We start from the raw sequence: 16,974 nt of genomic DNA, 5'->3' as shown, positions 1-16,974 counted from the left end.
ACATACAATACCCTCTACAAATGCAACTATGTACCACTACTTAAAAAACTCTATGCTGACCTAAGGCGATGGGCTCTTTCCCCGCCGTCATGGTTTGGACGTATAGCCGCAGTCAAAATGAACTTGCTTCCGAGATTGCTTTACCTTTTCCGTACTTTACCTGTCCAGGTCCCGATGAAAGAAATATTAATTATCCAATCTAGAATAATGAGATTTATCTGGGCAGGGAAGAAACCTAGGATTCGCAGGGACACCTTATATGCCCCAAAACGTATGGGTGGATTGGGAGTCCCACACATGAAATACTATTATGTGGCAGCCCAGTTAGCAAGCTGTCGTTGAGCACTCTGCATGGAACCAGACCTCAGTGGGTCGAGATTGAAGGCCAGGATGGCTTTCATGGTTCTATTGAAGCCCTTATGTGGAGTACGAAGGGCCTGAGGGGTTTAGTAAAATGCCCGACACTTTCTCACTCTATTCAGTTGTGGGATAAATATAAAACACATTCGACATTGACCTCGGCCCATAAACCTCTTATTCCACTTTGGAATAATCCAGACTTTCAGCCGGGTTATTACCCGGCTGAGTTTAAATGGTGGATTTCCAAGGGCTTTCGACAAATGAAAGATCTGATAGACATACGTGGTATTCTTTCATGGGACCACCTGACTAGCAAGTTTCAAATTCCTTTACCAGAACACTTTCACTACAGACAATTGACCTCCTTTATTCACACGATAATAGGACGGGCCCCGAAACCAATGAGGCCCTCCCCATTTGAAAGCACCTGCTCCTCCATAGAACTAACAAAAGGACAAATTTCGGTTATCTATCTGACTCTGGTTACACCAAACACTAAATTGCAATATATGCTAGACTGGGAAGGGGAGTTAGGCGAAGCATGGGAACTAGAAGACTGGAGAGAAGTGATGTACTCTCTCTCCAAGATATCGCTGAACTCCTCTGTGGTTGAAGCAAATTATAAGGTGGCATTAAGGTGGTACCTCACCCCAGTCAGAATGGCAAAAATGTTCCCATCCACTTCGCCCCAATGTTTCCGAGGTTGTGATGCGAGAGGCTCTATGCTACACATATGGTGGTCATGCCCAGTTGCTAGGGCATACTGGGACGAGGTGTTCAAGATGATAACTAAAATGTTCAAGCAAGAGATATGTTGTACAGTGGAAGCAGCCTTGTTTAATACGATTGACATGAACTTACCCAAACACACGCTGAAACTGGTCAGGCTGACCTTGCTGGCGAGTAGGATATCACTGGCTAAGGCGTGGAGATCCCCAACGATACCACTGGACCCCATAGTCACCAAGTTAAATTGGATCATGGTAAATGACAGACTCACTCACACATTGCAGAACTCATTGTCTAAATTTGAAGACGTGTGGGAACCGTGGATTTCTTCCACCAAACCATAATCTTTACAGACTAAAATTATAAAACAGAACTGAGTGATTTTTTCAATATGGCAGTTGGCACTTCCTCTTTCCTCTACCCATCCCTATTTCCCTTTGTATTCCTGTCTTTATGTTTGTCTGTTCCTTAGTTCGGTTGCTTTGGGTGAGCCTCTCAGCATACAATCTCCTTGGGTCAGTTATTAGTATCTTGTAACTATCACGCGTTTACAATGAATCTTTCATAACTCTGTTTTGTTAACTTCTCAACATGCAATGTATTGCAAATTGGAGTAACTTGATTCTAAGTTTATGAGTGAATACAGAAAAAGGAGACTACTGTTGTTAAATATTTCTACCTGAAGTGTCCTTAAATTTTTGTTTTTGTATCTTAAGACATGTTTTGCACTTTTGTACTTTAATTGTGATAAACAATAAAAATATTGAAATACAGATTTACATAAATTAGAGGGGCTAACAAAGCTTACCTCTCTCTAAAATGCTAATGGACTTATACTAACCCACTATTATTTATTCATTGACATGGAATAAGTATGCAAGTAATCCTGTATGCCAAATTACATTGAAATCTTCATAGTTCTCTTAATAGATGACATGATAACATAATTATTTACGATGACAGGAGGAAACCACAAAGCATGATATTTGACAAACATCCCCAACTGAAACGGTCACAGACATCTGTGTTCACTACTTAGAGGGCCTGTTAACACACAATTCTAAAAAAAACCCTTTGTAGTGCTAGAGAACCTGAATCTTTAAAGTTTAAACAATACCTTTTATTGTCTTAAAGTGTATGCCTAAACAAAACATTTGTTTTTGGTTTTGTATAGAGCAGGGAAGGGTTAAAACCACTTTCAGGCTATATTCTGCTTTCCACACCCCCCTGGGAGGTCTCCATTCACTTCCAGACTTAAAGTGCAGGAAATTAAAGAAAAACTCTCCAAAATAGGCAAAATTTTATTCCAGAGATTTAATCATGATGTTTTAATGATGATTTAATGTTTTATTCCAGATTGTTAACTTTCATGTCCCTATGAAAGTTTTTTCTTCAGCTGTTACTCTGATGAGAACTCACACTTTCTGTCATAGTGATTATGGTCACCATGACAAGTAAAGGGAGTGAATTTCCACTTTAGGGACCCAGGCAGCAATTAAAACCTGAAAGAGTATCCAACAATTCCTTGTTTTTTTTTCAAAACGTAAAGAAATACCTCTACATACCTCAGCTATGAGGAGAGATTGACTGAACTGAATCTATTCCCTCTTGAGAAGAGACATTTAAGGGAGGATATGATCACCCTGTGTAAATAAATCACTTAAATGGAGGAGGTGTTTTTCTGGTGTAGACAGATGTGAGAGTTGCCTTGCTTAGTGGGCCAGTTTGCCAACCCCTGGGAAAATTTACCCACCTGGGCGGTTAGCCTGCGCCTGGTTCGGGGTAAGAAAACTTGCTACTATCGCTTACCCCGAACCAGGCGCAGGGTAGCTAAAAATATAAACACGCGTTACGGTGCAATCCGATTGTCATACAACATTGTATGACAATCGGATTACAACTGAAAATAAATACTTACCTTTGTCCTCGCAGCTCCCCTGGAGACGTCTGTCCTCTATTGTCTTCATCCAGCGTGTGCAGTGACGATCTCTGGGGTTTCCCGGTGACGTCGCTGCAAGCGTTGGTGCGGGCGGGAGTCGGGGCGGGAAATTTAAATAACTTTGTATTGAACTCAAAACAAAAAAGCTGTATTGAGTCCAATACAAAGAAATCTTTATATAATATATATATAATTGTATTATATATAAATTATATAGGCTACTGTACAGTTACATTACATTATACACCTTTTTTTTTTTTAAGTTTTATAAAAAAAAAATTTTTTAAAGTCTAATATTAAATTTATCAAATTTTGGACATATTTCAATGAGTTATGAAGAATTATAGCCTATAATCTAAAATAAATTTCCATGCAAAAAATGTTTTTTTTATTTTCTTTTTGCATGGAAGTACGGAAATAATTAGAACACCCAGCGTTCGTGTACGCGTCCCTCTGTGATTGCTGATGATGTCAGTGAATACGTCTATTGACGGGGGTCGTAGTGGGAAATTCAAATATTTTGTATTGGATTCATTACAAAGTCCTGTATCCAATCCAATACAAAATAATACAAAATATATTTATGTGGTTTTGTCTATAGGTATGTGACGTTCAAACTTTATTATATTTAGGATATCTACTAGACCCTTGTTCGGACATATTTCTGTAAGTTACAGGTCTACAATTTAAAAAAAAAATTCATGAAAAACAGTGTACCGCTTTTGGTACAGAAATCCAGACATCAGTGTAACGCCCAGGTGATTAATAGAAGAACAAAATAGAGAAGGTTTTTTTTGACAAATAATCAATTGTATTTATAGTTTATTATCACAACAACAAACAGTAGTTATAATCCAACAAACAGGGAAGGTGTACCTTGATTGGTATATACAGGCCCTACCTAGGCACTAGGCAATAGTTTTTGTCAGGAATATAGTGTTAGTAAATCTTGTCCCATTGATATGTCAATACTGGACACCATTGTAACCTATGCAATATGTCTATATAGGAATATTTACTGTCAAGCAATCACCATGCAACTGCGTTAAAATGTAAAGTCACCCCTGAGGAAGCCTAAGCCGGGCGAAACGCATCGGGTATTGACATACGTATACGACAAGATTTACTAGCACTATATACCTTATAGAAACTATTGTCTAGTGCCCAAGCAGGGCCTGTATATAACAATCGGGGTACACCTTCCTTGTTTGTTGGACTTGTGATTATAACTACTGTTTGTTGTTGTGATAATGAACTTTGAATACAATTGATTTGCCAAAAAAACCCTTCTCTATTTTGTTCTTCCACCCTGTATAAATATATAAATGGTCCATATAAAGAACTCTTTTCCCAATTATTTACTTTGGGATCAAGAGGGCACTCTGCGTCTGGAGGAAAAGAAGTTTAAGCTCCTTTCCCTAGTGGTTGAACTTAATGGATTTATGTCTTTTTTCATCCAGACTTACTATGTAACTATGTACATTGGTTAAAAAAGATGCATCATGACTTTGATACCTTCATCGGGTATTAATCAGTTCTAAAGTTTGATTCCTAAAAACCTGCACATTTATCTGAAAATTTACAAAGAGACATATAGAATTTACCTATTACAAAATAAAAATATTTTTTATTGTGAGCCAGTAAAGATATGTCATGCTGAGGAATCTTAAATAAGGGAAAGATCAGCATTACCAGTAGGTATTAAGCCTACTTTTGCACCTAATGTTTTAAAACCTCATTTTATTGCAGGTAGCAGAGTTGCTATATCTGAGTATACATAAAGGTGCATTATAGGTCACTTGCGATTTTTAGGGGTCCCATTAACATTTTGCAGGGATCCTATTATTTCTTGCTATGCATCTGCAGTAATTTACTTACACTTAACTCCACAATACCCATTTTTTGCTGGATTGGCTCCATTCAATAGATGTTCTGCTCCTAATCCAGATTTCTTTTTTGGACTATTTGTTTAAGGTATTTGTCTTGTTCATGTATTGTATGAATAGAAATGAGTTGTTATTTTGGTATTAGGATCCATTGTTTGAGCTGTCCATGATCTATAAAGGATACATACATTTTTCAGCAACATCAGATAGGACAGTCAGCCACAACTGAGCAAAATCAGTATGCTTGCAGGAAGCTCTCCTTGTGTCACAGCTCCCACCAGGGGGCACTATTCTGAGACAAGCTGGCAGCTCTACAGCCTAGTAAAGAACATCTCTGGGCAACTCTCTCAGCAGTGTCCTCTGGTGTCAGCTGGGACCAACTGCAGCATAAGAAGATCAGCATAAAAATACTGCTACCGGTAGTAGGCTCTGCAAAGCCTAAAGCAGAACTAAACCAAAAATAAAAAAATACAATTACCTTTAATCCCACAGATCAGTCTATATTTTGGGAAGTTTCTTTCATCCGGTCCCGAGTTGTCCCTGTATCTGTATTCGGGCCAGCACAGAGGAAGGGATGGGTGCTGACATCTCTTTTCCTCCGGGCTCTTCCTGCGTCTCCCAATCTCGCACTACGCAGGCGGGAGATCGGCAATTTTTTTTTCTATTGATGAAAGGCCTCTTTCTGCGCATGCCCAAATTTAGGGAAAATTTAATAGAAGAACAAATCAGAGAAGGTTTTTTTGACAAATAATCAATTGAGGGCACTCTGCGTCTGGAGGAAAAGAAGTTTAAGCTCCTTTCCTTAGTGGTCGAACTTGATGGATTTATGTCTTTTTTTCATCCTGACTTTCTATGTAACTATGTACATTGGTTAATAAAGATGCATCATGACTTTGATACCTTCATCGGGTATTAATTAGTTCTAAAGTTTGATTCCTAAAAACCTGCACATTTATATGATAATTTACAGAGAGACATAGAATTTACCTATTACAAAATAAAAATAGTTTTTATTGTGAGCCAGTAAAATTATGTGTCACCTGAACTCCTCGCTTTCTGTAGAAGACACTTACATTCACTTTATCCAGAAGAACACTAAAAAGCTTGATTGACTCGAGACGTCTCTGAGCGAGTATTAGTTTTCTATCTTCCCATTCTTGTGTGTCTTCGATTTCATCTTCAGGACAAGCTTCTTTCTGTTGGGCGGCTTTCTGCTCTCGTTTCTGTCTCTGGAGCTTCCTTTTCAACCTGGCTTTTCTTCTCCTGGCTCGTGCTTTTTTCTCCTCCATTTTTCTTTTTCTGAGGAATTAAGGAAATGGGTTTAATTTAGTGTCATTTTAAAACATAAATTTTAGTATCAAAGGTGACAAAAAGGACTATATTTGTGCCAAGGATATTAGAAAATATATGGATAAAGTAAATATCAAAGTAAAAGTGAGTGGTAAATGGGAGGGTCTGCCTTTAATAAATGATCAGATCAGTCTCAGAGGGTCTATAAAAAAGCTATGAATCTACAATTATTATTATTATTATTAATTATTATTATATTATTATTAATAATAATAATAATAATAATAATAATAATAATAATAAACAGGATTTATATAGCGCCAACATATTACGCAGTGCTGTACATTAAATAGAATTTACTGAAACATTCCCTGGTCAAGAGTCAATTGTTGCCATTAAAATTCAGAGACCTGAAACATTCTTTACCATGAATGTTTCAGTGAATGTTAGATTCACTGCTTTAAAAATAGATCCCAGTGTCTACATGCACTAGTGTCACTAGTGAAAAAACATCTATTTGAGGGAATTTCTGTGAGGGAATTTTTCTTGTTTTTTGGTTTCATGCAGATTTCCAGAAAAAGCTATAAGTAAATTTTATTAGAAGGAGTGTAAGTTTTTGGACATGGAGAACCATCTTAATGGTTGTCAGAATCAGGTTATTTATTTGCAGCTTTAGGGAAGCATTGCTGGATGAAGAATTCACTTTACAAACTAATAACTATGTACTGTACGCATTATCATTTTATGATAAAAGCAACGTTTTCCTGTAAAACAACATGCATGGACAGATTATTGGGTTAAAAAATAAGGGAACGATTGTTTCTAGTTCCAGCAATTAAAATATGTAAAAAAAAATGTATTATTGTTAACCTAAAGATATGTTACCTGGCTTGTTGGGAATTAAAAAATGAGTTAAGACAAAACTCTTTAGAAGAAAAAAATCAGAACTGGGCACTTGACCAAAAGCCTAGATGCTTACCTAAATAATCCATGTTAAATTGTATGAATATGGTTCAAGCTGATTGTTGATCCCTTTACCTGAGATCACTTAAGCACGTTTTTAAAAAGCCTGTTTAATGGCACCCAAAATAATTTCTACGCCAGGAAAGATAACTATTTCAGCACATTTTATTTAGTATTTATCAGAGCAAGATAGTTAACATCTAAATATGGGTCCACTTTAACATGACATGATTACCTGTATTGATATATTGGGTACCCATTTTTTTTGCATGGTCTTCAAATACAAGTAAGTCCTATCATTATTTTTACACCAGGGTTTATAAACAACTGGAGATGTTTAGTACTCCATATGTAGAATGCATAAACCCTAATGTTTCTTATACAAGCTATAACTTTATGAATCAGCATTTTTATTTCAGATCATGTGTACCTCTCGTCTTCCTCTTTTTCCTGCTTCCTTTGCAGTTCCAGCTCTTGCAGCCTTAGACGCTCAGCAGCCCTTTTGTTTACTGCTTGCTCACTAAAGTGATTGGTGGTGTCCAAACATACCTGATTTAGCGGTAAAAGAAGGAACTGAGATGGTCATATTTTAGGCCAAACAAAGCTATGAAACAAATTCTGATTAAATACTATAAGAATATTATACGAATATTATACGAAGACTATCTCTTCCCTCCTTACCATTCTTACTATGTGTTACCAAAACTAAGCTAGGAACCATCATTGCCTAAGTTCCAAAAATAAAGTTTGGGGGCAGTGTGTACGGGAGCAGCTTCACACACAGCAATATAGGAGACCTACCTAGTACTGGTCTAAGAAGACACTGGAGGGATCAATTGCGAAAGGTTAGAAGGGAAGTGACTGATTGCATTTAAAGTAGTCAAAAGTCCAAAAACTTCACAAATACATACTGACATATAACATACAGAAATATGCAAACAACATTACAAAATAGCATTATTTGATGGAGGATCAGTATCATGATTTTTAATAAATTATATGGAAAAAAAGAATTTAGGTTACAGGTGGAAAAATGTAAAAAGCACAAAACACCAAAGGCAGACATCCTGTTGCATTAGCAATTATGTATCAGTGTCCCTAGCATAAAGTGTATGCTCAGGCTGTTTTTGAGCATGGAAAGATTATAACCCATGCCAAGTTTCTAATAGATTCAGTAATTCATTACCTTCAGTTCTTGAGCAATAGGCAATAGTGAGAGTGAATTGTAAGCATTTGAGAATGTGAGTATAAATGTTACAAATTTAATTTAAAGAGTTCTGATCTTTCCCCACTCTTACTACAAGATAGATAAAATGTTTTTGGCTTGACATACACTTTAATAACACAAATTTATGATTAAAATTAAACTCCCATTCTCATTAATATTCATTTGTGTTTTGAGCAGCTGATCAATCAGTTAAATGGATATGAACGTTTCAAATATATGTGTTAATTTGTGGCTAGTATTGAGTTTATGGTTTTAATTTTTGTGAGGTACATAAACAAGTTGAGAGGCTCTTTATCACTGACCTTTCACACCCTCAGAACCTACTATGATTCTTCCTTTATATCATACAATGACGTTGTGCTAAGACGCAGCTTTGATAAAATATGGCTTGCACCCACTGAAATGTCAATCCAATTGTTTTTACTGAATTCATACAACTTAATTTATTTTTTTCCTGCATACTGTCCCCCTGTGGATGCACCTAGACAGTGTGTCAAAATGTAAATAGATCAATAAACTACCTATTTGGTTTATATATATATATTATTATATCAGCTATATATATTTCACCTTAAAATCACAAGCCAAAGACTTCCCATCCTCTGCAGCATACATGAGTTTCATGCCTTGTAGTGAACATACAGCATTTATTGCACTTGATTTGTCCTCATATTGAATAAAAGCCTCAAAGGCCTGTAGACTGCCAGGAGTCACTGGGCTCCCCACATTTCCTTCTCTGTATGGATCAAGCATAGGAATATCAATAAAAACTATTTTTCCATATTTCTCAAAAGCACTTTTTAGCATCTTTTCACTTGGTTTGTCAATATTTGCATTCCATTCTGAAAACCATTTACATGGCAGTCCTTCCAGATGTATGCAAGATGGCTTAGTAGAATGGTCCATGGTGTCCTCTATGTCCCCTTTCTGTTCTGGCATTATTACTTTGGCCTTTTCAATGGTTGGAGATTCTAGAGGTGCTTTGTGTACCTCAAGTCTTGCAGGGTCACTTAGGTTGTTTATTTGCAGTGTTTTCCCATTAATTTTTTCTAAGAAAATTTGACAGAGTTGTGTAGTATCTGTTTCACCTTCCAATCGAATCAGCTCCTTTGTGCTTTTGACAATTCTGAGGGAAGAGAAATAATCTGGTGCTACCAAATTTTTCATCTGCTCCAAAATATCCCAGTTTGATACCGGTCGGCACTGGTCGGTCTCATCTGGAAGAATGATGGTGATGATTAATTTTGCTCTTGGTTTAAGATAGAGATGATAGGTTGCACATAACTCAACAGCTTCAGAGTCATCGTAGACCGGGGTAACTGTCATGGTGTTGAATGGCCCTGCAACAGATAAGCTAAATATTAATATGTAATATTGTATTTTCAGATGGCATCAAAGCTAACTAAATAAGCTTGGGAATGAGTGGAGGACAGTTTAAAGGAAACTTGTCAAGAAATAGGAAGCTGGATTGTTTTTTTGAGGGGGGAATGGTTGGTCATGGTGCATTTTTTATTCATCTTAAGTCCAAATGGTCGGCAATAAAGTTATATTGATATTTTAATATAGAAAGACCATAATTGACCACAAAAGACCACAAGACCACAATTGTTAGCAAGAAAGACTAGACATTTAATGGGTGGTCCTAAATTAAAGCATGGAGCATCTGCAGTGCATCCAGCCCTAATAGAAAAGGTAATATGTTCTGTCATCTGCAGCCAGTATGCTTGCAGTGACTCAAACGCACCATAGGATGTTTAGCAGACACAAGTTTTCCAAGATGACAGCATCTACATCAAAGTAGATTTCCCTGTTTAAAGAATGAAATGTCTTACAATAGTAACAGTAAATAGTAGGTTGCCATTGTTGAACGCTTTAAATCTGCCTGGCTATATTGCGGATGCACTGGCTTTTTTACAGCTTGTTTCAGACACGCTACTCAAAAGTATTGAAGCCAGAAACAGCCAAACAATTAGAATTTTTAGTAGTCAGCTTATAAGCAGCTCCACTATTTTTCTTGTGAAATGTATAATTTAATTAGGAGCAAACTTTGAGATGAGGACATTCAAATTATTTGAAATTTGTACATATTCTTCGATAAAGAAGTATGGTCAATCTCCCATGAGAAAATATTGAAAGCTGTAATTCCAAAAATAGATACAAATGTTTGCATGTAGTATTTAAAGATATTATCCAACATAGGGAATAATAATCTCTATTTGTTCTCATCACATCTGAATATTAAACACACACTTTTGTGTACCCGCATACAGTTGGTTCAAAATTCCTGGTCAAATGGCAAATAAAATACTATACATTTTACTATACAATATAGTATACAATTAAATTCATGGCATTATGCAACCAAAACATCTGCATACCACATTACAAGCACAAACTGTCTATATAAATTTTGATCTTATGCCTAATACCCCCATGCAAAGACTGGTCCATGTACAAGTATACCTCATTAATCATTGTTTGCAGAGATAGATTTTCTAACTTGCTGGAAAAATTCTGAAAAGCCCACCTATTGTGGCCAGATTATTGCTTAGATTTAATTTCTCAGATCAAAAAAATCTACCAATGCTAAGTAATGTAAGGGGCTATAATGTATAAAAGAAGAAAAAGAATGAGGTTCACGGCTCAGGGATTGTATGAAATAATATATACGTGTGTTTGTTACATAGTATCAAAGAAAAACATTTACATAACGCAATCAGGTATTTTACCTTGGTCCTGTTGACACTTCACAGGACCTAGGTATTCTATACCAGACACAGTACTTCTATGTCATCAAACAAATAAATGTGTGAAGAACCGAAAAAATCTGACGCGTTTCGCCACCATTAGGCTTCCTCAGGGATTTCTTTTGTACGTACTTTATGGTCAATGGGAAATCATAAAAGAAACAAACATGCTGTGGCTGTGCTCTCAGTGCTCATCTCCCTGTAATACTCCTTTGTGACTCTATTCATTTCAGCTTACAAGATCTGTTTCTAAAATTGCAATGGAAACCCTGTGCCTCTTCAATACATCCTTACAGTGTTGATGGATGAATGAAACACCAATCCTCGTTGAGTACCAAAGCTTTTCCGAATCATTTATGTACATCAATGTTAGCCCTGCGGGCCATGACGGCGCCGCTGCCCCTAATCACAGGCACGGGTGGCGGGCCCTCTCTTTCCTCTCCTGCTGCCAGTCTGACTTCGTAGGCAGCAGGTAGCGTAACCCTGCTACCTGAGTTCCATGCTGGAGTTTCCTTCCTGCTGGAGACTTGCTCTGGTGTTTGTGCTGGCGTGGGTGTGTCCCTCTTCACCTATGAGGCAATTTATACACGCCCTCTGTTTCACTAGCCTATGGCTGGATTTCTGCAGGTATTTAAAGGCGCTTCCTACTACAGGAAGATGCCTGAGCAATCCCATGGTTTTAGCTAGTCTAACTCCTAGTGCAAGGGTGCTTCTTCTGTCTGCTTTGCTGTGTACCAGATCTTGTTTACTGAACTCATGGACATTGCCTGATTGCCGCCTGACCCGGACCTCGGATCTTGTTTATGGACTTTGATTGCCCTCCAGGCCACGTAAGCCCCCTCAGTGCTTGCACCGAGTGCCCTGACCTCTCTGGTCAGCTGCCACTGACCCGGGGACTGCTTTGGAGTGGCACCTGGCAGCTACCCTGCGGCCCAAATCTATCCTCACCATCTGAGGCTCTAGTGAAGACCAGGTAGCGGCTTAGTTACACCCCTCCGGAGCATACCCAGTCAGTGGCACAGTGAGTCCACACCCGCGTGCATTGCAATCAATATAGAAATATACCGAAATCCTCTTTAGGGCTTAAGGAGCACTAACTTGAACAAGGTTTTCAACCTTCACTTTGCCACATTTATCATCACGCATTTTTGTGTCCTTTATGATCTCTGAGAGCACAGCCACAGCATGTTTGTTTCTTTTATGATTTCCCATTGACCATAAAGTACGTACAAAAGATATCCCTGAGGAAGCCTAATGAAGGCGAAACACGTCAGATTTTTTCACAAACTCTATATGGTCGGGACTTTTGGGGTTCTTCACACATTTATTTGTTTGAAGACATAGAAGTACAGTGTCTAGTATCTATTACCTAGGTCCTATGAAGTGTTAACAGGACCAAGGTAAAATACCTGATTGCGTTATGTAAATGTTTTTTGATGCTATGTAACAAATACACGTATATATTATTTCATACAATCTATGAGCCGTGAACCTCATACTTTTTCTTCTTTTATACATTATATATGATTGCTTAATGAGGTGGCTCAATATTGAAAGTTATTAGTGAAGAGATGGGAACACCCTTAATGAACTTCCAATGTAAGGGGCTACTTTATTTTAAATAAATATATTTTATAGTTTAGGTAGGCCTTCTCCCTACATTTTTTCTAACTTTATATGTTAGTTAGTTACTAAGTCAACTCAACAATTCATTCATTCAGTGTTTATTATTCAACAAACACAGTGAAAATATTAGAAATTACCTTTTAGGTAATCTAGGAGACTACAAAAAAACGTCAGTGAATATGTTGCTAAGCTATGGTAAAAATTACATTACTTACATTACATTATTTTTAAGAAGTGATAAATGAGTTTTATGACTCACTGACCTCTGTAGCTGTAGGAACTGTGAAACAATTCATCTTATACAGCAGAAGATCAAATTGTTCTCAACTGCCCAATTCTCTCTGCATCCCCTTCAAGGCAGCGACTCAGTAATTTAGCTTGTAATCCCAGTCTCCCAGTATGTGCTCCTAGCAAAAAATAAATCTGCAGATGTTCTCTGTATCCAGAATAGTATTAGGTCACCTCCTGTTCTGTCTCCTTTTTCCATTTTACCAGCTTCTTCTACCTACCCTGCCTGCTTCTTCTTTTCCAGATGGATTGCTGTGCTCCTTCAGTACTCATGGGATTCTCCAAACTTCTTTGAATAGAGGTGGTATTTTCTATCCTAGGTGCAGAAAACTTTCCTTCCTGGCTCTCTCCATGATGGGCCATCTCATTCCTATCTGTTCTTTCAGAACTAGTCCTATTTAATGCACAGCACTGCATAATATGTTGGCACTATAAAGATACTGTTAATTAATAATAATAATAATAATAGTATTTACAGTTTTTAAATGTAAATTGTTTTAACCAATTTACACTACCCCTGGTTAGTTAATCTAAGCATATCCTTGTACTTCCTGTTTGCCTAAAACAGGAAAAGAACACCCTGCTACACACGAAAAAAAACATTACCAGTATGCATCTTGTTTAAAAACCAACAGTAAATACAGAAACAAAAAATTAACAAAACTCATATATATCATGATCTCACTGAAGAACATAGGATTCTAAATCCAGTTCCCCATGTCTGAATGGAAATCTGCCAACATAGAACTGTCATGCTTTAGGGACCCCATATAAACATTACCTCTGCTCCTCCAACTTATCTAATCTATCTATATATTGTTTGGGATATAAGGGTGCTTTAGGCTGTGCTCAATCTGTACATACATATTAAAATATCTGTGCAAATGTCAACACCTTGTAAGATTTTTTGCACCTTCTGCCAGACAAGAGTATAAGTCTGGTGATCAAGTTACATATAAATATTCTGCATTTGCATGTTCTGCACCTTCGTCTGGATATAATGGGGAGATTGGGTACCAAGCCTTTTTTAAATCATCATCAAAGTCAAAAGCTTCCATGTAAAATGTGCTGCATGACACCACTACAAGCATTGGTCTCTCTCTTGACCCAGTTACTCCACCTCTGGATCCAAGACGCCCTATAGACCAGGCACATGTCACGAATGACAGGGAGGGGAGGGTAACAGGAAGGTGTATAAATTACTAGGCCTCAAATACCTAGGGAAAAGGGAATGGTCACCCCTTGCAAAACCCTAATCCAGCCCTGACTCCTAACCATATGAGCATCCCCTGAAGGTAGGGATACTCATACCCAGGAACCTAGGCCCTGCTAGCCCTGCACAGCCCTAGCAGTAGGGTCTGGATTGAGACTGCTGGTTCCTTCCCCTATGAAGGACCCAGTGTCTCCCTGAGGCCTAATAAACAACAAATACCTAAACAAAACACCAATACACCAAAAGAACAGCAACTTATCTTATAAGCAGAAATCAACAGGAACTCAGAATGGCAGGACACTCCAGCTATTCACATCCCAGTAGTGAATATTAACCGCACAGCATGAAGTGTGAGGCCAGACTAAATGGAAGAGCAGTAATGAGCCCCAGCTGCACCTGATACAAGGGGAGTGGTCATTACAAACAACAACACAGCAACAAGTAAAAACAAAGAGGCTGTCAGATAATCACACATGCAGCTAGTCTGACAGATCCTCAAACTTCTGTCACGGAAGGGACCGTGACAGCACATGCACTGGGTTTCAAACACAGGGCATCCAACCCAGCACCGAATTCTCTTTAATAACACTAGCTGACAAAACACAAGCACTTTATTCCAATGTTACCTTGAGAGAATTCTTAGTAGCTGTTAGGCATTGCAACTCCACATTGGAGATGCTGGATGCCTCTGAGGTATTAGCAGCTGCTGCCTCCAGGGAATAAATGCGTATCGCCCTCACAGTGAACTGTTCCAACCATTTTCCAGCAACATACGCCTTTCTCTTCTTCAAGGTCCTAAGTTCTTACATATTATATGAAACGCAATTCATCCTTGATAGTTTAAAATATGCAAGTATTTAGATGTTCACAGCATGGTGAAGATTTAATAAAAAGTAAATCTGTTTGGTGTCAATGAAGGTCAAACTAACAGATTTTTCTTACTCTGTGAAGTGGTAAATCCCATATGGGATTTTGAAATACCAAGAGTAGCATGAACCTGTAATTTTGTTCAGTAGAAGCTAAGTACAGGGTCACCTGACCTAATCATATATATAATGGCAAAACCCCCTTATAAATATGTTTTAAGCCAACAAGAGAATACAAATTTTGGATGAAAACGGACTTGAGTCACTGTCATCTTAAGGTAATGGCTACCATAATTAATGTAATCATGTCAATAAATCAACATTTTTTATTTGTCTTTATGTTTCCTATGTTACAACACTAACAAAGCCTTTATCTAATCCCTCTCCTTCCTTACCAGCCCTGCATCTACCTGTCCCCAATGAAATAGGATCCCTTGTGCATATGCATTGTGCAGGCAGTTACTTGCTCACTGCTGTAAAGTGTTATGTAAACAACCTATAAAGAGAAATGTTTCCAATCTAAGTTACATTTTATTATCACCATGCAAAAAAAAAAAAAAAATGAAAAATAGGATATTTAATCCCATCCCTGAACGTTAACATTGATCTTTACTGATGCAGGGTATAAGCAACAGGTTGACCTTTCTGCTACTCCCCAAACTGGACCTTACGTTTGTTTCTCCACTTCTCTGTTTGGCTATCCAGAGCAAATACCTGATACTTCTGGGTATGGGGATGCATGTGATCCACTCCCCTTCCACTACTGTACTTTACTACATAATGGTAGTCCCAGGGTTACATACGGGATAGGGACTGTAGGTTTGTTCTTAAGTTGAATTTGTATGTAAGTTGGAACAGGTACATTATGTTAATAAATGCAATTAGGACAGATCTTTGTCTCAACATATTATTAGGCAGTGTGGTGTCAGTTACTGTATCATATCCTTACTATGGATTTTTCACAAACAACTAAAAAAAAAACAAAGTAAAAAAAAAAACTTTATGGAGCCTAGACATTCATTTACTTCTGGAGCAAGCTGTGCTTTGATATGCAAAAAGAAACAACTGCAGAGTTTATCTTGGTCATTAAAGAGTTACAAGATGTTGCAAAGGACATCAGTCTCAGCTGTGTTTAGCAAAAGATTTCTTCTGCAAGTCATGGGAACAGCCTCTTGCACACCAATAGGCAGGGAAGCCCCATTTGTATTTAGGAATTGTCTGTCCGTATGGTGGATGTCCTAAACTCGGGGACTACCTGTATAACAAAGGAATACAGCCCAATTTTTTAGGAAAAAAAGAGATCTACGTTCACTTTAATGCTTCCCTCCCCAGCAGTCATACTGTACTTACCTACAGTATAAAAAAGGCTTTGATAAATAAAAACACTACTACAGTGCCTGGGTAAAAAATGTAAATACTGATTATATGGGGATACGTGCTACTGGTATGCACTGCATCATTTTTCATTTTTCACTGATATGAAGCTTGTAATAAGGGATTGTGATTCTGTGCTATGCAACTTCCGAGTTTACGCAATAGAGAAAACAGTGCTTAGAACATGGTAAGCCTCTGACCTGCATTTTCTCACTTTACTTTTTTTTACACTTTGGGTCATACAGAAAACACAATAATAAATTCCATAAGCATTTAATACAAGGCCAGTGGCATCACATATTGACAGTCATATTGTAAATCAGAGTAATTTGCATCCCTTGTGTAATATGCCTGCATTGTTTTCATGCCTAACTGTAACAGGCCTTTAAAGTACTGGTTACATTATTTACTATAAAATACTGTACATATACAAATATTTAAATTTTGTTCTGCATGTATGAAATT

The 16,974-nt window shown here is 37.6% G+C and overlaps 1 protein-coding gene across 1 annotated transcript in view; it reads right to left on the bottom strand.

The window, feature by feature from the left end:
- LOC140344371 (A-kinase anchor protein 17B-like) overlaps positions 1-16,974 on the bottom strand; it is a 33,571-nt gene that overhangs the window by 12,544 nt on the left and 4,053 nt on the right. Inside the window, exons 2-4 of the mRNA XM_072431495.1 lie at positions 8,966-9,735; positions 7,598-7,716; positions 5,988-6,213 (exon numbers count right to left, since the gene is read on the bottom strand). Of these exons, the coding sequence (XP_072287596.1) occupies positions 5,988-6,213; positions 7,598-7,716; positions 8,966-9,721 (1,101 nt within the window). The 5' untranslated portion in view covers positions 9,722-9,735. The remainder of the gene's footprint in view (positions 1-5,987; positions 6,214-7,597; positions 7,717-8,965; positions 9,736-16,974) is intronic.

This window comes from Pyxicephalus adspersus, chromosome Z (assembly GCF_032062135.1).
Source record: "Pyxicephalus adspersus chromosome Z, UCB_Pads_2.0, whole genome shotgun sequence".
Classification (NCBI taxonomy): Eukaryota; Metazoa; Chordata; class Amphibia; order Anura; family Pyxicephalidae; genus Pyxicephalus; species Pyxicephalus adspersus.
This window is presented reverse-complemented; position numbering and strand designations above follow the sequence as displayed.